A 25,843-nucleotide genomic window follows, 5' to 3' on the forward strand; every position below is an offset into this window, starting at 1 on the left:
AGGGAGAGAAAGACAGAGAAGAAGACAGTGTCAGAGAGAGAGAGAAAGGTGGAGAGAAAGAGAACCATGATAAGGAAAGATTGAAAGAGGAAAGTAAAAAGAAAAAGTTGCAACCGACAGAAAAATACAATGACAATCATGAGCTCAACAGCATGGCTAGATAATGTGTGTGTTGAATACATTGATGGCATTAGAACTGATCATGTGTGTTGAATACAAATACACTGATGGCGTTTGAACTGATCATGTATGTTGAATACATTGATGGCGTTTTAACTGATAATGTGTGTTGAATACACTGATGGCGTTTGAACTGATCATGTGCGTTGAATACACTGATGACGTTTGAACTGATAATGTGTGTGGCTGGGCTGATGATAATGTGTGAGTGCACCCTCACCTGCGTGGGACTTCCTCATCCCCATAGAGCACGTTGATGGAGTATGGGCCCTCTCTGGTCGGCACATAGTTCACAGAGTGTGTCTGATCGCCGTTATCAACCACCTCCACTGGCTCAACCACGCCTGCAGGCACACAAGCCAATTAGATATCGTCCTTCATATCATGGCAATCCAAATGTCCCAACAAAAGATTCCCATTGATGGAGGAAATATTTCTTTGCAAAACAACTGCCAATTGCAGCATCAATTATGACATAGTTTGTATGGATAACTAACATTTCAGTGGAACATATTTTAGTGTAATACACTAAATATAACACCCTAATAATGTAATGAAAACACTAATGATGATCTAATACACTAAATATAACACCCTAATAATGTAATGAAAACACTAATGATAATCTAATAACATACTAACCTTTGGGGCCCTGTACTCGGACCTGCACAGGAGCCACACCAGCCTTGCTGGCGTCCACAGTGAAGACTTGTGGGATGTTGGCACGCACATTGTTTCCAATTCCCTGACCTTGGCATTTGACCTTCGTGGCGTCCACAGTGTCATAGACAGGCACAGAGAAGGGACTTCCTGCAGGAGCAAACACAGAAAGAGAAGGTGCCTGGCATGTTAATAGTCCACCATCGTCAATGGACAAGAGTCATCAACTGTGCAGTGATCTACTAAACACTAGATGTGAACGTGTTAAGACTGACAGTGAGTATCTTTACATTACTAATAGCCACTGACATAGACGTCTCACATGTGGCAACATCAGCTGACGTTCTGATTTACCACATGACGCAGATACTGACCTGTGATTGGCTGGCCTCCATATGTGATGTTCAGGTTGTAGGTGCCTGGCTCATAAGGAACGTACTCCACGGAGCAGCTGCCATCTTTGTTATCCACACAGGACATCTTGGCCTCGGAGGGTCCCTCCACTGCCAGGCCCAGACCTCCTGTACCAGCACCACTAAGGAGAGCACACACACAGCCATCAGTCTACTGCTCAATCTACTAAACTAGATTATTGGGCCATTTAAGGGGAAAGTGTTTTATGTATCAAAATAGTTTAAATACTTAAAGTAGTTAATACTTGAATATTTTAAGGTACAACCTACAGTGGGGAGAACATGTATTTGAAGGAGAACATTGAAGAATGTATCGTAAATAAATAAATGTTCTTCCTTAAATGCTCGGGGGAAAAGAAGTATTTGACCCCCTATGTAACCTATGGTGTCCTTAGCGGTTTGATTTTTACTCATTTTTTGAATTAAGGCATTAAGATCATTTGTCAAATGATGATTTTATATTCCTCTTTTTAGGCAACTTTAGCATGGTATCAAATACATGTTCTCCCCACTGTATGTCAAAGACAATAAACAATACCATAAACATTCTAAACATTTATTTACACTCTAGAACGCACTGGATCTGAGGAGAGGAATACACTGTTAACAATCACACTCAAGTTGGACATGTCCACTTACCGGGTCTCCACGGTGAACTTGTTGGCCTTGTTGGTGATGCCACTCTTCAACCCAGGGCCATGAACGCGCACGCGGGCAGGGTCGCAACCCTCCGTGACGGGCACACGGAATGGACTCTTGGGCACCGGGGAATCATCGTAGGAGACCGCCACGCTGTGTGGGCCTAGGGGAGAGATGAACAAGACCAGGTCAACCCGTTTACTTTGACAGCTAAAAGATGTAAACCATTATGCCAGGGCTGACTGGATATCTGGACACAATGTGCTAATGGCCCTTGTTCTTTTGAGAGGGTCTCCAGACAAAAAGACAACAGGACCAACGATGTATTAGCACTAGTACAATCAACAATAACAAAGTTACAACCAAGGGCCGTTACAGTGCGCAGTCTCACCTTCTTCATAAGGAGTGTACTCCACTTGGTAGGTGCCGTCACCCAGATCCCGGATCAGAGCATCAGTCTGCTGGCCAGAGGGGTTGTTGATGCAGGTCTTGATATGATTGCCACCAGACTTGGTCAGAGCACGGGCATCCACAGTGAAGTCTGTGGTGGCCTCGCGGAACACACCTTTGGGGCAAGAAACAGAACAATGGTTACAACATCTCATGATTACAGAGATCCATCGTCAGAATCTAGTAGCAGAAGAAGACTTTGACTGACATCACAGGAAAAACTTAAGCAGCATCTGTTTAAAAAGTAACATGCGTTCTGGGTGTATCTGTAGGGACATATTTCAGTGAAACCCAGGTTATAGTTTACAATACCTTTGCCTTCCACTCCAGGGCCAAACACCTTGACACCACTGGAATCCACAGCTGGCTCCACATTGAGCTTGGCAGGGAAGTTTGGCACGTCCTGGCCACCGTAGCGGATGGTGAGGGTGTAGGCTCCAGGGTACAGAGGAGTGTAGGTGATGGTGTAGGTGCCGTCGCCGTTGTCCTGGATGTGCACCTCGGCCTCTGTGCCGTTATCAGAGATGATCTCGATGGTCAGCTCAGCCGGGCCGGCATTGGTGCAGTCCACCACGAACTGACCGGTCTCGCCAACCTTGCCTTTCTCCAGGCCAGGACCTGAGCAACGGACCTGAGGGACAGATAATTATCAGTCAAGTGTCGCTCACAAAACAACCCATACAGATATATTATATTCAAGCAATAAGGCACATGCCAGTGGGGTTGGTAAGGATATACCCACGGCTGTAGTTCAGCTATAGGCCACCAGCAGTAAAGAGACCAAGTGGGGATATCCTGGGATACCACCCACTCGGATTGCCTCATATTCAGAAATGAATAAACAGTTTAACCAGACCTAACTGTTACAAAAGATACAGATATAGATTGCAGTCATACAAATAGTATCTCCCACACTCACACACTGCTGCCTGTATATCCTAACAGAACGGGATAATCCCCTCTCACCTTGGATGCATCTGTGGGGGGCACGGCCTCCACAGCAAAGGGGCTGCCGGGGATGGGGGCTCCGTCGTAGGTGAGCTCCACCTCGTAGGGGCCCTTGTCTCTGGGGATGAAGCGCACCTGGCTGGTCTCGGGACTCAGGCCCGGCTCCACCTTGCATGGGACGGCCTTGCCAGAGGGGCCGGTCACTTTGGCCGCCACCTTACCCTGGCCGCCAGCACCCTTTGACTTGACAGTGACATCTTGGTCTTTCCCGACGGGCATCTCTGCAAGAGAGAGAGAGAAAAAGAGACAAACCAAAGTTTAATAAAGTCTTACACATGAGGGTTTTTACAATACACGTTTAAACCTTCAAGAGACAGTTCAAATGAGCATACAGAATCAAGAGCAATCATACAGAGCAAACAGACAGTTCATTCAGACAAAAGATGAAATAAGCTGATGATCAGAGATGAATAAAAGAAACTTACTTTCTCCCAGGCCAGACACCTTGATCTTGCTGAGGTCCAGAGAGGGAGCGACAGCAACATTGAAGGGACTCTTGGGAATAGAGTCTCCTCCATAGGTGACGTTCACCCCCATTTGACCCTGGAAAAGAACAGCCATCAATTCACTGCAGCACTGACTCAAGAGTGTCTATCAAACAGCACATCCTATATGTCCAAAATAGACATCTCTGACGCAGAAACAATCAGTTTTGATGCAGATGTATTTCTTTTTGCAAGTATATTTTATTTTACGTCTGTCCAGCCTACCTCTACATGGTATTAGGCAACTGATTAAAAGTTTGCACCTGTTGTACGGGGGTGTATTTGACAGTGTGGGTGTTGTCATGGTTGTTGATGATCTCAAAGTCCCGCACAGCCTCTCCCTTGCTGGGGCCGGTGAACTGAGCGTTCAGCTTGGCTTTCCCAGCTGCCTTGGTGTTCACAGTGAAGTGCGTGGGCTTGTTCAGCTCAACACCTGTGGAAATGAAGAACAACCCATGAGTGGCGTTAAGGTGATAAGCACAATCCTCCGTAACACCAAAACTGCTAAAGATAAGCAAAGAGCCGCAGCATTTTCTAAATAAGACTGTGTCAGTGAATCCCCTCACTCATCTCCCTGGGAACATAGCACTACAAAAAAAGACTTGTTAACACTGTAAACAAGATAAGAAGGATCTTAGACATGAGAGGAAGTTGCAAGTGCAGACTCCGTACCACTACGGCTGAGGCCTGGTCCCTCGGCCTTGACCTTGCTGGCATCATGGGCAGGATCCACCTTAATTCTGATGGGGGTCATTGGAATGGCCTAAACACAAACAAACAAACAAACAAACAATTAAACAATACGAACACATTAAAATGCATGTCATTGTTCATACACTCCTACATACACACCACAAGTAAGAGCGTTTTTACACTAAGTAATCTTCTAAAACATACACACAGAGAGATTCAGCTATAGCCATAATCCGTATCCTCAGGCTCACCTGATCAGCAAACAGCACCATGATGGTGTAGCTGCCAGCGCCAGGGGGCGTGTATTTAACAGTGAACGTGTCGTTGTCATTACGGATGATGTCAAACTCAATATCGGCCTCCGCCGGTCCAACCACGCCTGGGGCACACTTGATCCCAATGCTGATATCACCTGTAGACAGAGCCCATTGTTTATCATTGACCGAGTAGTTACTGATGTCTGTGGCACAGAATGTCCATGGTGAGAGTGTAACAGATGTGCTCAGAAGTGTTTATCAGTAAGTGCTCACCTTGGCCAGCCTCGGCACAGTCCACAGTGAAGTAGGTCGGCTCGAACGCTTTCAGGCCAGTCTTTGCAATGCCAGGGCCGGACACCTTGACTTTGTTGGGGTGGCATCCAGCTCCAATGTTCATCTGCAGCACATCAACAACATTACATTTACATTTATTAATCTTAAAGCTCAGGGACAACATGTAACAGTAAGTTAGGAGAGGATAAGCACAATATTTTTTAATATCCACAACACAAACATATGATACAACACTCCTACACTCATACTATGACTCACCATTATTTTCATCTTTGTTGTTGTCAACAGCATTATCGACATCATTATAAATCTCTCATCAGTGAGTGATTGTACTAAGCCACAACTGCAAACAGACAGCCAGGTGCTCTGTGTGTGTGTATGTGTGTGTGTGTGTGTGTGTGTGTGAGTGTGTGTGTGTGTGTGTGTACTGACCCTGAATGGGCTCTCGGGAATGTTGACACCACCCCAGGACACCATGACGGTGTGTTTGACGGGCTTGCGGGGTGTGTAGGTGCAGGTGTAGGTGCCGTTGCCATTGTCCTTGACCTGCACGTCCACTGGGTTTCCATCCCGATCCTGAACAAAGAGGATCCCATTAATGCACAGTGCCAGCATATAAATGTCACAGTAGAAGTGCTCAAGTTTTACCATCCTTGTTCACATAATATAGTGTCAGAAAAAGGAATAATTGTGATTCCGTGAAACAATGTTGGTGTCTACTAAATGTTATTGCACTATGGATTGCAAAACTAAGAAATCATTTATATATGACTGAACAAGGTGTCTCAAGGAATGGCTATGAACTTTGCTGCCAAACACACACAGACACCAACAGACACACACACACACACACACACACACACACACACCTGGGCCTGGATCTTCAGTGGAGCTTTGCCAGCTTGCTTGGCATCCACGGTGAACTCTGCCGGCTTACCCACAGCCAACCCGCTGGCTTGAAGACCAGGGCCGTAGGCTTTCACCTAGAGAAGAGTTGCGAAAGAGGAGAGACACATCAAATCATCTTGCCTCTTAAACCATTGATCATAAATGTGTCTGAGCAAATCAAGGACAGAATTTATGAGATGCAATGTTTGCCTGTAGAAACAGATATTAACTTGACAGCCACACATCAGCAAAACACAGCATAAAACATAATTAATCCTATCGGTTAAGTAACATAGCTCATTTCTTTTCATATTTGCACAATTGTAGTGATTTACAAGTTTGAAACAGCAAAGCTTTGGAAAATAAGGGCCTTACTTTTCTGTTTTATGCTGATTTTCAACAAGTAGTTTAGTAGCTTAGACGTTATATATTGACAGCAGAGCTATGTGCATGTATGTACACTACATACACATGATGGAGGTAAGAACACAATGCAATAGTTTCAAATAAGTAGCTGGTATGAATTCAGAATGACTTGTATGGTAACTAAGCAGCCATTTTGCTGCAATAACATCAATACAGCCACTGACATTCTTTAGTGTGCTTGTGTCTGCATGTCCATATGAGAAGGCTGCACTGGCTTGTACCTTGTCTGGGAAGAAGTCTTTTCCAGGAGCCGGTTGGATCTCAGCCATGAAGGGGCTGTGCTGAATGTCCTCGCTCTGGCACAGAACGTGCACGGCGTACTCGCCGGGTTCTGTGGGCCAGTAGCGCACATCGCACGAGCCGTCGCCTTTGTCGTCGCACTCGATCTTGGCAGGAGATGGTCCCTCCACAGAAAAGCCTGCGAGGCAGATAGCTTAGTTACAAGTCTCAAAAAGTTGGGACACTCACCCACAGAACGAATCTGATATGATGAGCGCAACTGATACTTAGTGACCACTGGAAGGCACTGTTTTGAAAAGCCAAAAACTGTAATCAATTCGCAAACAAAAGGATGGAGATGGATTTGCTCACCAAGTGTGCCAACATCTTCTCCAACTGCCTCCACTACAAAGTCAGCAGATTTTCCCACAACGCCGGCCTCCAGTCCGGGACCCCAGGCGCGCACCATCTGTGGGCCAGCCTCCGCGCCCACTTTCACCTCGAACGGGCTGCGGACAGACGCAAATGTGAACCCCAGACAATCCCCCAATATAGTACACACACACACACACACACACATAAGAGTCCTCCAGACCAGTGACAGTTTTGGATACATGACTCTGCATGTTAAGAGCACTGGTGGTTTGTGAAACGTTTAGCCTCCAATATTTAGATCTCGAGCCATTTCAACAATTATGGTCTACTTAAAGAGTAGACTACATTAAGTCATTTCAACAATGATAGTCTGCAGACTGAATTAAGTGATTTCAACATTGCTAGTCTTCTGGTCTGAATATCATTCAAAGCGCTTTTTTCCCACGCTGGTGGCCTTAAGCCTGGAGACACGCCCTGACCTGCGTGGGATGTGCTGGCCTCCCCAGGTGATGGTGATGCTGTAGGTTCCAGGGTTGGTGGGGTAATACTCAAAGCTGTACGCTCCATCTCCCAAGTCCTTCTTCTTGCAGGGCTCCTCCAGACCCTCTGGAGAGGGCAAACATGGACACAGACAAAGCCAATGAGCCACCACAGACTCATATGACTCAGTTGCTAGTGCAGACGATGGTGAATAAATACACATGCCAACGGGACGTGTTGACTTTAGTGGGTTTGGGTGTGTTTAAGGGCTTAGAGCTGCAGCCACTCACTAGGTCCTTTGATGGTGACTTTGAGGTCTCCAGTGCCAGCTCCCTTGGTGTAGACCTTAAACTCAGCAGTCTCCTTAATCCTCAGGCCCTTAGGCTGCAGGCCACGGCCCTTAGCCCTCACCAGAGTTGGGTTGCAAGCTGAGAGAGAGAGAGAGAGAGAGAGAGAAGAAGAGGCAAACAGGAAAAAGCGAAAGAGGGTATAGAAAGGAAGTGAGAGATGGATATATTTAGTGACAGAAAGATGAAAACAGATAAAAAAGGAAAGAAAATGGATGGAATAACAACAAACACTCAGTTAATCATTCATTTTAATAAAGATATAATGTTTTTAAAAATGCTTCTTCTTTGGTTTGGGCTTAAACTAACCATACACACCCATGCACCCCCATTACACTTTAACCCGTTTCATCAGCGGGAGAGGAAAATATGCTGCCGTAGGTGAAACCTGAGTCTCTGAAGGCCCAATTACCCACAAGCCCACAGAACAACCCCACAGCCATTACCAGAGGGGACATGAGTCGTCTCCAACGGCTTATGGGAAGAGTGACAGAGCGTGTGTCAGCAGGGGAAATGGAGGAGCCTATGCGAGCGTCTGATAAAAGGGAGAAGCCCTATAAATAAAGAGCCATGAGTCACTGGGGCATGGAACACGTCCCAACCTCCCGGGTGCCTCGAGGAGACAGGACAGATAGTACGTCTTCACGGGTAGAATTGCAGGGGGAAACCTGTGCCAAAATACTTGGCATAGATAGTGTGCATGGTACTTGTGACGCTACTACCCAAATGCCTTTTTAGCGATAATTACAAAGCACATGTCTATAACACAGTGGCTTTATTTATATGCGGTAGTTTTGGAATGGAAACACTTTCCCATAGACATGGATGGCACTAAGCAGTAGTTTGAGGAGGTCAAACTTTTGAGGGGAAAATTGGAAACCACACAAAACCAAAGCGACAAAGAAAACTAGGGCAAAGCAACGAGTGGAGTACCCAACACAGTTCCACGGAAGCAGGAAAGAAGAGCATCAGCAGCAGAGTGTCTGCTCCAGAGAGACAGGAAGAGATATCAGCGGACACAGATGACACCTGTCTATCAGGAGGAGAAACAGAACCCAGAAGAGAAAACAGAGCATCAACAGGGCAGAGAAACAATACATAACAGGACCCAAGAACACAGGGCAGAGGAAGATAGTCAAGGGAGTTTGAAAAGGTCTACAAAAAAACAATAACAAGAGGAAAGTGTGGAGAGGGGGGGGGGGGGGTGCTGTTTTGATGTTCTCTCTTACCCTCTCCCACGTTGACTGTGTATGGGCTCTTGGAGATCTGGCCACCAGCAAAGGTGACGTAGATGGTGTGCTGGCCCTCCTGAGTGGGCTTGTAGTTGCAGCGGTAGCTGCTGTTGCCCTTGTCCTCGATCTGACACTCCACCGTGTCCTTCTTCCCACTTGGATCCATGATGACCACTTCCACCTCACCAACACCGGCACCTTAGAGAAACCCAAGCAAGATTTAAAAAAAATAATGTAACAGTGCATTTCACACCGAATGGTTCTAGCAACTGAAGCTTTCCTGAAGGTTTTTTTTTTCTTCTAGAACCTGGTTCCAATGTATGTAACAAATGCATATAACTAGAGCTTTACATATTCTTGCATTGATCTTCGCTGTGTCCTGGTAATAGACCAGATAGAATATGCTAAACGTTCTACTTTTTTTTTTTTTTTCTAAAATGTAGAAGGCACTAATATGATATGAGGGGAGATATTAAACCACCAGTATGTGTGTTCTCTCAGGGAATCAAAAGCATTGCCTTGGTCTTCCCTGCTCTACCACTGAGCTTAGAGGAACACAGGCATGCCAATGGGTGCCGCCTGGTACCTGCAGTGTAGACGTCAAAGTAGGTGGTCTTGTTGGCGATGTTCCCAGAGGGCTCCAGTCCTGGGCCCTGGGCAGTGACCTTGCTGGAATCTCCCTGAGCCATGCCCACGTCCACCTCAAAGGGGCTCTTGGATATGTGCTGGCCGGCAAACAGCACCGTCACCTGGGAAACCACACAAACACGGGAGGTCAATAGAGGTCAAAGCCATAAAGTGAGCATGACCACCGAGGTCAAGTCGCAAACCTCTGAAACGCCCAAGAATACTACTGTGGTCAACTTAGGACAAAGATCATTCTCAAATCTGGTTGGAAAATGCATATTCTGTGGCTGTTTCCCCACACACAAACTATTCTGGGAGTTGATAATTGAGAGAGAGATTACCTTGTGCATTCCAGTCACTTTTGGGACATAGAATACTGAGTAGGTACGGTTCTTGTCATTGTTGGCAGTGACTTTAGCCTGAAAGAAAAGGGGAAAATGTTAGTTACCACTCCTACACTTCCTAAAAGAGATTTCAACCTCGACCTCAGGACCCCTGAAGTCATACAAATGCAACATACTGAGTTGCAATTTTAAACACCGAATCGTTTAGGATGGATGGGACACAATGCACTCTTAAAACAAATGTGTTGTCCCTATTTGGACACAGAGAAACATTGCAAGTTGTGTTGTTTTCAACACATTCGTTTCAAGAGTGTAGGCATTTTACATAATATGCGCTCCTTGCTCAACTGCGATGAGGAGACGCTTTCCCTTGAGCTTCTAATCAACAGCGAATGTAAATGTCTCTCTCACCTCCTCGCGATGGCCTGCAGGGTCCTCTACGTAGACAAGCACCTCTCCCATTCCAGCGCTGATGGTTTCCACGGTGAAAATACCTTTCTTCATCACCACATTGCCGGTGGGCTCGATACCTAGCAGGTCCACAGTTACAGCATGGTGTTAGTAACCGAACTCTTTAGTGCTGCACACAGTATTTACTATGTTACTTCATTGTAATCACTTCGTTTCTTTTTGATGATTACTTTAGCAAACTAATTTGTTTGCGTGAATCTTCTGACTGCTGTGGGGTTTGGTTACCTGGTCCATAAGCACGGGCCTTCTTTGGGTTGAGTTTGGGCCGAAGAGGGGCGCCAGGCTTCAGCTTGGACTTGGGGAACTGGGACAGGTAGGTCATGACGGAATGCTCGTCCACTTTGGGGTTGACAATTTCCTCTGGGGTCATCAGCTGGAAGGGGAAATCATTGGCAATGTGAGGTACAGCTAAGACACCTTTTATTCCTTTCACTTCACTTGACTACTCCCATTACATGCAGTTTTGGAAACTGAAAGACTAAATATTTTGTTCAACTGAAGACAGCTTAACTGTCAAAAGAATGTACATTTCAAGTACTTTCAGTTATTGTTATTGGGAGGCTCTAAAAAACACACCCATCTCCATAAAATGAACTGGAAGGTTTATTTATACTGAGAGGTTGAGGTGTTGAGCAGAGAAGGTAGGTATCAGTGTTTTTAAGACATCATATTTCTCCAAGCTGACCAACTGGACTGCTTGTTCTTATGCAAAGTCATTTCAAGGAACTGTTGGAAAGTTATTTCATGAATTGTTCGGTCCACACTTATAGCACAGACCACAGCATGCAACACCTTGGAAACATTCTTATGGCGCAGCTGCCTATCAAACCAGATGGCAGCCAGGGCTGAGTGACAAGCCACACACAACTTCCAAAAAAACGAAACTTTCTCAGCAGAACAGCCGCGGGGGCGGAAAGGCGACAGACCACAGGTACAGAACTGACAACGCACACATGGCACGATCGCTGGTGGCGTGTGGTTTTACCAACTGTCATGAAAGCCTGGCACGAAGGGCTTGTGACCTGAAATGATCTCTCTTTCTCTGAGGTAAATCCGGAAACAAAGTGGTGCAATCTCAACAAAATCTCAGAAGTGCACAATAAGCTGCAACCTAATGTGCAGAAATCCATCCAAAGAATGTTCCCCAAATCATACCCCATCATACTTTTAGGGTATTAGACAGGTATGCAAAGTGATGGGGGTGTGACAACTTTTTACAACAGCAGCAAACCAGAAGAGGAACAAGTGCAAGTAATTTGTTTCTCTTCTAAAGTCATGGTGAAACTCATAACCACAGAGAAACTTACACAGAATGATGGGTTAAGATTTCCTGAGGACATGGTTAAGTGTTATGCAACATTTGCTAAGCTGGAATAGATCACCAAATTACTGCTAGTGTATGGGTCTATATGAGGAGTTTATGCTAAGGCACTATCTATCTTATCTGATAACTATTGTTCTGGTTGTGGCGTTTTGATGCACTCACTCAGAGATATTGACATACAATGATGACAGAACAGTCCACTTTTTATCAGACAACCAGAGTTCATGATTACAATAATGACTAATGATAAACTTAATCCATGATTAATGATAAGCTGCTAAACAATATGAGCTATTCAGTGAGTAAAGGGCTCAGCAGGAACAGGGCTCCACAGAATCAATAGTTGGCTAAGCTAGCATGAGCACAGAACCAATGGCGAGCTAGTTTAGCCTCACTCGGGTGACTGCGGAAAAGGAGGGGTCGTTAGCCAGCCTGATAAGAGTGCTCACCTGAGGCACACCCAGCCAGTCATCAGCCTGTTGCATGGCCTCCCTGGCGTTGTCCACTGGCTTGGTCTGGTCCCAGGAGTCCCAGTCTGGACACAGGCCTGGACAGTTCAAAGAGAGAGGGAGAGGGAGAGACAGAGAGAGAGAAAGGGAGAGAGATTGTTATAGTATATCTATAGAATACGTATTGACTATACTACAACTAGCTCAACTACTAAGATGCTAACAGGGATTTTCTGGAAACATCATTGTTGATGATATATGCACCCTACCTGTGCTCAACCCTTAAGTAGGCCTATTTGGACAAATACTGTATGCATGCTGAACCAGAAAATGAATTCAATTGTTGAGCTCCTTGGAGTATTTCCTCACCACCTGAGGACAATGGCTACCAGTTATGCTGCAAAGGATCAAACCCTGGCAGGTCCTTTCACCGGTTGCACACTTACATAACTCCACCACAGAGATCTGATTCATTAATTTTCAGACTTTTTTTAGTAGCCATCAATCTTTCATCTCCCATCTGCATTCCCTCCTGCTTACATAACCACCCAATCACCTCTCCCTCTCTCTCTCTCTCCTTCTCTCTCTTTCTTTCTCACACACACACACTCTCACTCTCCTCCCCTTTCCTTATTTTTTTCTTTTTCCAGGTACCTTTCTTATGGCTTTCTCATCTACTCCCCCGAGAATGCCAACTATCTCAAAAATGTAAACATCCCATCTTTCCATGTCCTCCCCTTTCTCTCCACCCTTTTAGGACGCCTTCACTTTTCGGCTCGGTTTATTGCACAGCCTGAGGGCACTGCCGCACCACCAAACGCCCTCCAGATTCCCCGCCCCCCAGGGCAGCTCCTCCACCCTCCGCCTGCTCCTCACCTGGGGCGCAGCTGTCCACCAGAGCCCCGAGGGCGCGTCCGGACTGCCAGTCGCTGTGGAAGTTGGTGATGGGCAGCTCGGGCAGCTTGTTCTGGATCCAGCCCAGCAGCCTCTGCTTGGGAGTCTTCTGCCTGCCGTCGTCCGCTGTCTCCTCGTCCTCGTCCCACATGGGCATGGAGATGGAGTAGTGCAGAATTAGCGTCCATATCAGGCCCAGGATCAGCTTTAGGTTACCGTCCACTATGGCTTTACTGTCTGTGAAGGGAGGGAGAGAGCGAGAGAGAGAGAAATCAAAGACAGAGACAAGGGGGATTAGTCAAGAATGTCAAGAAACAGCAGGATGGCAGGACTGTGGCGAAGGTGCCAATAGGAAGACAAAAAAATCGAACCTGAGAATGCTTACTGAGTATGAAGAAGGCAACAGCCTAAAGGTCTTGGAGCATCTTGATTCTAATGTCTTCATGAAATTATGTTTTTAAATAAAGAGCACCCAGGAGTTTTCTCAAGAGTCTCTGATATGGTTTAGTTTCAAAACAATCACAGTTTTCTCAACTACACCCCTTTGACAAAAAAAAAAAAAACACTTCCTACAGAGCTTATCCTTACTAAGTGCAGACTGTGGGCCGCCGGGGCTCTGTTTGTGTTGATCTGAGACATCATTCAAATGGGCAGATAGCTGGTAATCACGGGCTAAAGCTCCTGGCCTGAACTATGTGTTGGGTGTGGTCCACTGCAACATGCTGGGGCCTAAGTCACAGCCTCACTCTCTCTTAGTCAGAGAAAGCACTTTGTGCAACACACACACACACACACACACACACACACACACACACACACACACACACACACACACACACATAGTTTTTTGGGAGGTACAATGCTGTGATCAGATGACCCCTTGGGTGTAAGGTCATGCGAGAAATGGGGAAGTGGGCTTCTCCTGGCATCTCCACCCAGCCACAGGCCTGCCACGCCCTGCTTCGCCTGTGATCACACTTGAGCTCACATGAACACACACACACACACACACAAAACATAACCTAGCCCCCCCCCCCCCCCCCTCGGACATGCGCTATTACACTTCCACAAACAGACACAAGCACAAACACGTAGGCTCAAAAGTAAACGTGAAATCTAAACTGCCATCTGTCCTAAAGACAGTGGCTAGGATTTTGTGTTGTACAAGACCAGAAGTGACAAGTGACAAGACAAGATGGCATTGTGTGAAGCATGCCTTCTAGTGGGTTACTGAGTTTATTCAGTTCATAAAGGACACAACAGTTCTAGTGTCAAGCCCTGTGTCCAATGGGCATCTCTCCAACACAAAAACAGCCAATGAGAGCGACCCTTCCTATTTTGGAATGAAAGATCTTTAAACTATGAGGATGCACATGTGCATGTCCACACAAATTCATACCTATCCAGTCATCACAGCGTGAAAAATAAATTTGAACCAACATGACACGGCTTAAGCAACCCTTGGTAAACGCAACACTGGTTAATACCAGAGTTGCTCATCACACACACACACACACACACACACACACACACACAGGAAGTACACAAACCCTCAAACATGTAAGAAATCGTCTGGGACTCTGAGTGGTGATAAGAGATGGAGTCGATAAACAAGACTGCTGGCTGCCTGCTTCTCTAAATCTTGTGCCTTTCTCAAACAGGAGGGCGTGGTGGGTCAAGCCTCTTCCTGTTCCAGGCAGAAGCATGCTCAATTAAAGATGAGGTTTCAGATACTTTGATGTCGAAGGGTTTAGAGATTATTCAAGACTTTTCCACTGATATTTATACTGCAATAGGACACACTGTTTCCACAGAATTTGAGGAATGTCTTCTCAGTTGACATCCTAGTTTATTCCAGTGGCACCATGACTTACTCTCCACTGGCAGCAAATGCAGGAAATCTCAACTGGAGCTATATAATGAAAACTTTAGCAATGTTGTTACACAACTGACATCTTGCCCGTTCCCCTCTTTCCAGTTCTCCAACATTTTCTCTTTCTGACCATGTAAAATAATACGTTTGAGCCTCTCTGTGCTCTTTGTTTTTACAAAGAGTGGTTTATAAACCTCAAATCCCCCAAGTCTGCTGGTATTCGCCCTGGCTGCTGGCCGGGTGGCGGTACTAACCACGTCTGATTCTCCCACTCTGAAGTCAATCCAGACTCAGAGCGCTGAGGACTCTGGGCACACATCTGGCCCTGATCTGGCCTGGGTTTGGCCCAGGTTCAGCCTCAGACCCCGCATCCGCTGCTATTTCGAAACGCACTGGAGATGTATTCAGTACATGTGGACTCATCTGGATAGACATTTGAACGGAAAAAAAAACTCCAGGAAGTTTAACACGAGTAATGAGTGTTCCCCTGAATCAGGGATCTGCCCAGACAAAGCTAAATGTGTACTTCTGGTTTAACTTTTCCAGCCCAGTTCCCCAAAAGAAGCGGAATACCCCAGTTTTATTTACAGTACGTATCTGACAGGGCAGCGCAGGGCAACGTGGTAGGGAAGTTGGCGCGCGTGCCGCCACACAGTGCGGTCACCACAGTAGACAGAATTTTGATGCTGTTGCTGTGGCAACAGGGTGGCAACCACCGCAGGACACACTTTCAGCATGCAAACAATACACAGCTTGCTGCCCACTCTGATGGAACAGCACGCAAGTGAAAGGAACGTAGCATGCCTGTAGGCGTCAGGCTAACATACACACTCTGATGTCCTCAACATGTCATACTGATAACTGTTGCAACACCTGGAGATATGACAAATGCATGGATGTGTTGCCATACTGTTGCGCAATGAACAGGTCAGAGCATGCTTGAGAAAGTATGAACACTTATGAGGAGCAGAGTGGCGCAAGACATTTAAGGCGTGGTTGGCACCCGTGAGTCAAATGTGAATCAACAGGTGAGTAGTACTGCTGACGGCAGGAGAGAGGGATGAAGGGAGGGAGGGAGAGAGAGAGGGAGAGGGAGAGGGAGGAGAGAGAGAGAGACAAATACTGCTTATCAGGCATTCACCATCCTTTGAGTCAAGAACACGGTGTCCCTAAATCATGCCAGAGCCAGAGAGTGGTTTCTCCAGTCCCGACGTGGTGTGGCATTAAGTGACTACATCTTTGTGGTAAAAGGAGCAGCTGATTTATCATGGAGCTTCAAGAACGACCATAAACATGTCTAGTTTATAGACATCATATATCAAAGTAAGAACGAAAGCTTAATCTTTCATTCCAATAAGCTACAGATGTTGATAGTGAAAAAACATACACAAGAGCAATGAAAGAAAGTAGCCTATAAGTATATGCACACACGAGTCCTGAATCATGAGAACTAGAGACCATGTGACCATCTGGACTAGTTCTGATTTTGACCTGGATCAGATCTGGGTCGAATCAAAATTTAGATCCAAGTCATCCAGCAGGTGGACACAATACATGGGTCTTTATATGTATGTATGTGCTTATGTATGTATGTATGTATGTATGTACTATACAGTATGTGTGTATGTATGTATGTATGTATGTACTATATGTGTGTATGTATGTATGTATGTAATGTATTGGTGTAAACTGAGTTTGTTATGTATACACTATGTATACGGAAGGGATGGGTGAGGTGGTGAGGCAATGGTGGGGGGGGGGTCCAATATATGGGTATGCAATCTACTGTATGCATGTATACTTAATGTATACAATTGTGGGGGGGGGTCCAATATATGGGTATGCATGTATACTGAATGTATACAATGGGGGGGGGGGTCCAATATATGGGTATGCATGTATACTGAATGTATACAGTGGTGGTTGGGGTGAGGTAATGGGGGGGGGGGCAGCGGTGGGCTGTGACGCACATCTCACTCTAGCAAACACAAGAAACATGACAGGAATCCAAAGCAGCATTCCCACCACACTACCACCAAGCCCACGGAGTCTGGCTCTGGCCTTTTTTGGACATGGACACTGACACAGCCTTTCCACCAGCAGTTTGAAAAGTCAAATTCCCAAAACATGATTGTCATCAGATCAGTAGCTGTGGTGTGTTTGTGTGTGAGAGAGAGAGAGGGAGTGAGTGAGAGAGACACACAGAAAGGGAGAAAAGAGAGAGAGGGAGGGAGGGAGGAGAGGAAAGGCAGGATGGGGGTGAGGGGTGGGTGAGTGTTGGGTTTGGGCTGTTCTGGAACAACAGGGGATGGATGAGCCATTTCTATGGGCTTGAGTCATCACCAGAGAGTGCAATCGGCAATCCCCCCCAGGACAGATTCCCATAGCACACTCTCTCTCTTCCTCTCTTTCTCTCTGTCTCTCTATCTCTCTCTATGGGCCATTAAACAGTGACCTCTTTCACATCAGCAAGAACGTCAGCCCAAGGGACTGTGACACTGCAAAACCAGAGGCCCAAACATGATGAGGAAACTCAGTTCAGCTCATGTTCCCTGAGACCAGAAAAATCTGCATTTCTAACTTTGTTACAGCTTCTCCTCCTCCTTCTCAGGGACTGGTCACCACCATGAAGATTACGATATCATTCTAATTAGGACTAATTAGCCCATGGTATGCCAAAGGGGTGAGTAAAATCATGCCATTGGTTTCAGAATTAGCACGTCAGCAGAAGTTAGAGCTGCACCTCGGCAGAGGAAGACACAGAGGAAATTGCACACATTCCAATAAGGACTTATCACCAAGCCCAGGGTTTGTGGTCTGGACTCTCCCTCCCTCCCTTTGCCCCCCCCTCCCCCCCCCACCCCTCACCACCACCATCACCACCCCCACGCACGGTCATACATAGACACACAACACCCACTAAACCATTAACCCACGTTCTGCACCCCAACAGTGCAGTTCACACACACACACACACCTACCACTGAGTGAGTTAGAGAAAAAGAGGACCATGTCTATTCTTTCTGAATGTGAGGTAGCCAGAGCATTACATCATTTTTTTTTTTTTTTTTTTGCCGTATTCAACCCAGCTGCGCTGCTGCCATTGGATTCTCTTCCACAGGCACAGCCCTCGAAACACATTGCATCTGCGACGCTCCTAACATGCGTGGTGCCGATCCAAAAGTGAGAGAACACAAAAAAACCCAGAATGAACGAGGGGAAGGAGGGGAACGGTGGGGGTGGATTTCTAATACAAGATTCCAGGAGCATGAACTTCTCCAGCAAACTTCCTTGCTCTTTCCTTTTCGCTACTTCCAATTGTCCCTCCTCCTTTTTTTCTTTTCCTCCCTCCCACCTCTCTCCTTCTCTCCCTCCCTCCCTCTTCCCTTCTCTCTACCTCCCTCACTCACTTGCTCACTCTCTCGCTCACAAGCTGGAAATGTTCCCCTTGGTTTTTTAGCCTTAAAAGGGCAGAAGCAAACTTGATCCTGGCAGGCCACCCATTCCCCCGCTTGGAGGTTTCTGATTACAGCATAGAGAAGGAGGGAGGCAGGCTGTGTGGGAGGGGAGAGGATGGGTGGGGGGGCAAAGGGGGGCTGAAAGAGAGAGAAAGAGAGAAAGAGAAAGAGAGAGAGAGAAGGAGAGAGAGAGAGAGAGAGAAAGAGAGAGAAGAGTGAAACACTGAAAACTGCTGTGCTGGGACTTTTGTAAAAGCCCATATTGACAGGGTCGGATTGTCATTTGGCTGCCTTAGTCCTGTTGCTGGACCCAGACCAGACACATCAGGCCAGCCTACCACAAGAGTGCAGCCACATCTACACACATTAAAAAAAAAACTATTCTGCACACATCAGAAAATCTAAAACTTTTCTGTGTAACAGCACAACCATTCAGCAGGCACTACCAGCCAGTGGATTAGCGGATACTTTGTATACTCTGAAACTCCTCAGTACACTCTGAAATTCCTCTACAGCTCCACCCTTTGGCTGAATGAAAGGACAGCATAATGAGCCCAAACAGAGAGAGAGAGGTCAAGAAAGAGAGAAATGACGAGATGAACTGCAGAGAAAAGACATCAGTAGACTAAGGGTCTGAGAGACAAAGAGAGAGGAAGAGAGAGAGACAGAGAAAGTGAGAGAGTGAGAGAGTGAGAGTGAGAGTGAGAGTGTGTGTGTGTGTGTGTGTGTGTGTGTGTGTGTGTGTGTGTGTGTGTGTGTGTGTGATAATTATAGTTCTATATCATTCTGTCTCTTTAAATTAATGACACAATGCAATGCAATGCAATGCCTTTCTACAGGCCTGCAGGCTAGTCACCACTTAACGTACTGAACGACGTTGCAACAAGATTTAATCAACAATGTTTACGGTGTGGCAATACCTCGGGGGCAAAAGCCCTTATCACAGATTCCTAATCATTCTATACGTTCCAGTGGCCACTGAGCATCTTGTACAAAAAAGGTCTCTCTCACACACACACACACAGTGTGTGTGTTGATTTAGAGACTCTGCCTGTCTCTCAATCAACTTCCTTACACCACACGTAAAGCTATGAAGACACACTTATTGCCCTGGTGTCCAGACTTGCTCAAATTTTTCCCTGTTACTCCATCTCACCCTGCCCTGTCCTGCCCTACCCCACCCTACCCCCTGCCCTGCTGCCTTGCCTTGCTCTGCTCACCAAGCAGCCTACAACAGAGGACACTCACAACAAGGTTTTGTGTGGTCACACATCAACCTTGCTGAAAGGAGCCTAACAAGTTCTATCAACTGCAATTCCCTTTTCATCAGTGCCAAGGCTGTGGGATAAGTTAATTACGCGGAGGCACAACACAGTCAGGAAGAGCCATTTCCTGGCCTTGCCATCTGTTCATCCTGTCCTCTATCTCTCTCTCTCTCTGTCCTTCCAAGCCCTCGGCTATCTCCGTCTGTGTGTCTGTCCATCTGTCTGTCTGTCTATGCATACATCTGTCAAGTTAGTGAAAGTTGGGAACCTGCTCCGAGCGCAAGAGGGCACTTAGCTTGGTGAAAGAAAAATCAAAGGGCGCTGTGGTTTAAGCAGCTGTCGTCTTAATGGGCTACCGTGGCTGCTGGCTTAATAGGTTAAGAACAAGAGATTTGAAACGACTAAATAGGTCATGTTGTATAAAATGTTACATGTCCCCCTCCTACTGCTGGAGTAGGAGGGGGAAATACTGCGATGACTTGTACATGGTGGCAGGACCACCTTTACACATAAGACAGCATATCTTGGTGCTTTCCCCAATATCATCATATGCACGCATACCTAGCCCATTACTGACAAAACAGGATAAAACACTGCTGTTACTAGGGGTCTTTTCAATGCATCTCACACTTGTTATTAGACCGCTTTTCCACAGAGACCATTCCTTACACCCAACTTGGTAGCGTAAAGGAAATCCTGGCATCACTAACAAAGGCACTTGGGCAGGAACCTCCTAGGCATACAAGAATGTGACCATACAGTTCATATACCATAAACGGTATGCAGGAGAAAAGAGTATGTTTTCTCTGTACACAAGCAGAGTTTGATAGAACATAAAGTACATCTTTGATTGCGTGTTTTTGTCTGGCAAATCTTTTTTTATGCCAAGGCACGGGGTCAAGATGTCCCTTTAAAAATCCTCTCCACTGTTCTCCTATCAGAGGTATGCAGAAAAACAAAAGAAAACTAGAAGGGCATTCAGAGACCACAGACCTCAAGCAAGGACAAATACCTTGCAATGATAACATAAGAAAAATACTTTGTGGATCTACCCCATGATTCAGATCTGCTTCAAAATGTGATGGGTTCTTCCAAGGCACATGGCACATGCCACACCCTGCAACCACGTTTCATATTAAAAAAAAAATGACCTGGTAATTTTTGCTGACGAACCGGCAGACCAAACGATGGCACCAAAGACATAATCTCCTTAGTGGAGATAATGATATAACTTCCACTTGGGAATATCTGCAGTTAGCATTTCCCAAAATACCAACTTCTGGCACGGCTGTCTGAGCTTCTGACAGCACAGGGATAAGATTAAAAACGTTGCATAGATAGGGTTTGATCCCTTGCTGAAAGGGCTCGGCTCATTAAGGAGCTACCAGGAGCGTGGAACAAAGTTGACAAGCGCCAGCTCCTTTCAACAACGCCACTGCCCGACTTAAACAACTTCAAGGACGTTAATTCCAACTCTTCCTGAGTTGAGCAACATATAGTGCAGCCACAGTTCTCTTGCGAAGTTCCCTTGTGAAGAATCGGAAGGCAACTTGGCTCTTTCTCAATCCCTTCCTCCGGGGGGTGGGGGGTGATGTGGGGGGTAAAGCATTCTTCAAACCTTCATTATTGAGATATAAAACACTAGTTGCTGTGATGGAACGTGTCTCCAAGCAAGTTCTGTCCTGATTGGTGAGCCCAGGGAGAGAGGGCATGTGGAGAGATGAGGTGAGGAGGGAGTTAAAGGCCTTGTGTTGGGGGAACTATTTTCTTTTTTGCTTAAAACCTCCTTTGGGAGAGAAGTGGCATTTGTTCTTCCATTCAAACACACAACCACACACACACACACACACACACACACACACACACACACACACACACACACACACACACACACACACACACACACACACACACACACACACACACACACACACACACACACACACACACACACACACACACACACACACACACACACACACACACACACACACACACACACACACACACTACTTTTAAAGGTCTAAAGAAATTCCACATCTCTGCACTGACTAACTGACTAACTCCTTCCAGGTGAACTCCTCTGTTCCACAACTCTATTTCAAGCCATGAAACCCTGGGAAACATGTGGAGGAGTGCAACAACACAAACTGCCTTGGATTTGTCCAGGTTTTCTTCTAGTCCATTTCCGTGCACTGTAAATTCAGTTGGCCATTATACACAAACACACAGCCTAAGATGTCTCATAAAAAGTCTCAAGCTAGGTGCAGTCTTGCTGCTTGTGCAAAATAGCATTAATGGTAGATGCTGACTTTCCTGTGACAGGAACGGGACAGACCATAGAGCAAACAAGCTCCATGACAACTATACCCTTGACTTTTTCATTAACTCATTCACATTTTCCTGTTTTTTTTTTTTTTTAAGTAGCCCTCTCTTCACTCTCAGGTGCCTTCAGTTATGTCTATATGTGACCGTGATGTAGACAAGAGCACTACAAGGGCAGGTAAGTAGCCCTAACTCAGTTTATCTCTGCACACACACTGCTGGTCTTTTATTACCCCCAGACACAGTAGCAGTAAAAAAGGGAAGAATAAACACTAGTGAAGATCACTTAAAAACTGATGAGTGACTAGACTACCAGCGCACATCACCAAATCCAGCCTGCGCATGCCTGGCTAGGATTATCTACAACATCCCTTGACTGTGTTGCTGGGTGTTGGGCCCTACATGTTTGGACCAACATGCCCTGGTGAGTCTGTCTCAGCTTGAACGCCTCCCCAGAGGCATCGCTTTAAGAATGTGCGATCGCCCTTAGACAACGGCAATGCTTCAATTTTTCCATTGTGAGGATGAACAATGATTGTATGCTGTTGCTTTGCAGAATAAGGCGTTCACTTTGTTCCAGCTACTGTGGTGATCTGTGCTGACGAATTCTCCCTCCACATAGGCTATATAATGCTCCATAGACCAACCGAGCCAAACAACTTTAATCTTTCAGAACTCCGTCAGAAAGGTTTGACATTGTTAAATATATGCTTTGAAAGTGTAACATTACAACAGCCTATCTGTGTCCTCCAGCATTGCAAAAGAGCTAACAAAGACAACGTTCCCTTTCCCCACCCTTAATTAAGAAACTTTCACAAGTTCACCAAACCCTTGGGCAATCGTTTAAAGAGATGCGTTTAGAGATGCAACTGATCAAGCCGCTGACAGTTTGGAAAGCTTTGGAAACAAACGCCTCTATTGACAAGTTCTGATTCCCCACTCCCCTCGCTCGCTGCCAGGCCGACAAAAGTTAAATCTCTGCAAGCAATGAGCGCCTGGACTAGAAGTTACACATGGTCCTTTCTCATTCGTTGTTGCATAGAAATACAACGCCCGGGGCTCAGAAACGGTGAAGTAACAGGCCCCTGCGTCCGCTTAACGACATTGGAGCAGCTAGCATACGGTGTACGTTAAAATCCTGCAACTAGACGTAAGATAAACCCATACGTTCGACCCACTTTGTCCACCTGGGCGCATTACACTTTACCGTATTAGTTTGTTTGTTTCTTATTCTAAAATATATGGGAAGCTGTTGAATAACTTCTGTCCAAATATCGTTGATATGTTATTCTGCACCTCAGACTACACAGTGGTTTTACAATAGCTTAACTTTGCATCCATAACTTTCCCCCTCATACCACGGCCTGGGACCCTGTTGTGCTGAACACACGGATCAGTGACAATTGGGCATGCTCCAGGTGCAACTCAGCGACATTAATCAGCATCCTTGTTAAAAACAGATTATGGATCTTAAACTCAAAAGGAGGTCCGAATAGGGAACACAAGATTTCTGAGGCAACATATGTAGCGCTGAGATAATTCGTCTAAGTGACGTGTGAGCTACAAAAGAAAGAGAAAATAAAAAAAAGAGAGAGTCAGGCGGACACCCACCTATGGAAACAAGTTTGATATTCTCCCTGTCCAGGAATTCTAAAGCCACCGAGACGTTCTCCAACTGCATCTGCCTGAACGTCGGGCGCTGGTTGTACTTGCGGAACATCTTCTTCTGGCTGAGCACCTCAAGAAGCCCTATCAGCCGGAGCCCATCACTCAGATCCGTCTGCAAGTTCGCGATTCTCTTATTCACACATTTAAGATGTTCGTTGCACCATCGCGTAAAGGTGTTTTGCTGGATCTTCTTCCATGGTGCGTCCTCGGCTAGATCCTTCTCCGTGGCTGGCATGTCGGCGTCCTTCTCTTGAGCTGAGTTGGATACGGGAGCGGCGGCCGCGCTCGACTGGTGGAGGCGTGGGTGTTGACTACTCATTTTTATTGACTCTGGTCTCCCTCACTAGTTCGCTGTCTAGATTTTAAGGGTGGAGTCTTGCGGGATTTTACAATTCCTTGGTTCTTCTTTGTAGCGTTTTTGTTTGACTGAGGAGAGAAGGAGACATATGTAAATGTTAGTATTAGACAGTGTCAAAATGTGAGATTGACTGTGTAAACACGAACTCCGTTATGTATGCCCTGGTCACCTTTACATGTCGACCCCAAAAACATATTATAAAGCATAACTGACAGCATACTTTCAACAACTTTAAACTGCCCAACTGTAATTTTAGGGATTGCAGTGGCTCACATTTTGGGACTACAGATAAGTAATCATTAACTGATTTGCATTATGTATTGCAGGCTTACTTTGTTCATAGAAAATACCACTGGCATCCATGTTATATAGAGAATGTGTACAAGAGAAGATCTCAGAGGCTTACTATATAGGCTATTATGCTATGTGGCATTTGCACAAACAGTCATCTGAGGAGCTGCTTCGCCCAGGATGTTGCACAACTCCAACACTGGAAAATTTAGGCTGACTGATTGCCAAGGTGTCCGAGTAAATATTTGTGAATTCTTCTCATAAACAAATCGTCAGCTGGAAATCTATACTCTTGGGGAAAACACGAAGTCCAGAACATTACAGCTAAAGTTTTACCCCAAAATTCTCAGATCTGTGAGTGGTGATTAAAAAAAACTGCTAATTATAAATAGCTCTCCTATTCTGTAACTGTATACTGTATATCTGTGTCAAAGTGTTTTCCTGAGGACGTATCAGTATCTGTGACTCTCTCACTTCTATTCCTTGTCAAGTTGCCTACTATCCCCAAAGGAATCCTACCCCTTCTCATCACAGCCTTTGCAAAAATATGTGCTGATGTGCTGGTTTAAAGCTCTACATTTAAATCCACTCCTAAGTGTCTCCATGGATCATTCCTGTACTGTCAGAGCTGTTCAGTCCAGCTAATTGTCCAAAGGGAATGCAAGCTTAGTCAGGCGTGTCTATGTGTCTAGACAGCCCCCTCCTCTTTGTTTAGTTGGAAAAATAAGGGAGGGGGGGCAACAGAAATGCTTATAATCAAATGTCTTGGTACCTATGGTAGATGTCATAAAGATTCTTGGCAAGATAGCTAGAGTCATGTTTCACCCTTAAAGTGGGAGAAACGTAATAGAAGGAAGCAATTTAACAAATTTAATAGGAATGAGGAGAAACATTAAATACTGGCTTTACTAAATAAGGCCACTCTGCCAAAAGCTTGTGTGAGGACGCAGTCCATAAAGAATGTTTTTCTTTTGCCCTTTTTTCAACACCCGAGTCTGTATGAGAATCTAAGGAATGCCTATGTCTGACCACCAAATGATGACCCCCCAACCTCTAAATATGAGGGTCAGGCACCCCCCCCCCCACACACACACACACACACACCCCACACACCCCAGACACACACAGACATACCACACACACACACACACACACACACACACACACACACACACACACACACACACACACACACACACACACACACATTGCCAATCATTCTAGAACACTGACATTTTCATTCATTCAACCAGACGGTTGAAAAAGCATCTTTGATTATTCGTTTGTCTGTTCATTCATTCATTCATTCATTCATTCATTTTACCTACTAAAATATAGATAGATAGATAGATAGATGGAGGTATCTCCTTGTCAAAGGTAAGGTAAAATACTTCCTTGTCAAGTCAATACAAATTGTTCCAAAACAAAGAAAGCTCTAACACGACGTCTG

At 45.7% G+C, this 25,843-nt stretch overlaps 1 protein-coding gene across 2 annotated transcripts in view; it reads right to left on the reverse strand.

Annotated features, from left to right (window-relative positions):
• Nucleotides 1–25,843, reverse strand: part of flna (filamin A, alpha (actin binding protein 280)) — a 40,212-nt gene that overhangs the window by 12,303 nt on the left and 2,066 nt on the right. For both annotated transcript variants that reach the window (XM_062540658.1, XM_062540657.1), the window contains exons 2-27: nt 23,688–24,170; nt 13,138–13,392; nt 12,262–12,359; nt 10,714–10,861; nt 10,429–10,547; nt 10,015–10,092; nt 9,633–9,795; nt 9,044–9,244; nt 7,758–7,895; nt 7,467–7,593; nt 6,985–7,121; nt 6,615–6,811; nt 5,949–6,062; nt 5,512–5,655; nt 5,059–5,182; nt 4,780–4,940; nt 4,508–4,598; nt 4,099–4,268; nt 3,776–3,893; nt 3,309–3,571; nt 2,655–2,973; nt 2,284–2,457; nt 1,893–2,055; nt 1,215–1,375; nt 823–990; nt 401–524 (exon numbers count right to left, since the gene is read on the reverse strand). In XM_062540658.1, the coding sequence (XP_062396642.1) occupies nt 401–524; nt 823–990; nt 1,215–1,375; nt 1,893–2,055; nt 2,284–2,457; nt 2,655–2,973; nt 3,309–3,571; nt 3,776–3,893; nt 4,099–4,268; nt 4,508–4,598; nt 4,780–4,940; nt 5,059–5,182; nt 5,512–5,655; nt 5,949–6,062; nt 6,615–6,811; nt 6,985–7,121; nt 7,467–7,593; nt 7,758–7,895; nt 9,044–9,244; nt 9,633–9,795; nt 10,015–10,092; nt 10,429–10,547; nt 10,714–10,861; nt 12,262–12,359; nt 13,138–13,392; nt 23,688–24,063 (4,331 nt within the window). In that variant the 5' untranslated portion in view covers nt 24,064–24,170. The remainder of the gene's footprint in view (nt 1–400; nt 525–822; nt 991–1,214; nt 1,376–1,892; nt 2,056–2,283; nt 2,458–2,654; nt 2,974–3,308; nt 3,572–3,775; nt 3,894–4,098; nt 4,269–4,507; nt 4,599–4,779; nt 4,941–5,058; nt 5,183–5,511; nt 5,656–5,948; nt 6,063–6,614; nt 6,812–6,984; nt 7,122–7,466; nt 7,594–7,757; nt 7,896–9,043; nt 9,245–9,632; nt 9,796–10,014; nt 10,093–10,428; nt 10,548–10,713; nt 10,862–12,261; nt 12,360–13,137; nt 13,393–23,687; nt 24,171–25,843) is intronic.

The sequence above is a fragment of the Sardina pilchardus genome, chromosome 7, assembly GCF_963854185.1.
Source record: "Sardina pilchardus chromosome 7, fSarPil1.1, whole genome shotgun sequence".
Classification (NCBI taxonomy): domain Eukaryota; kingdom Metazoa; phylum Chordata; class Actinopteri; order Clupeiformes; family Clupeidae; genus Sardina; species Sardina pilchardus.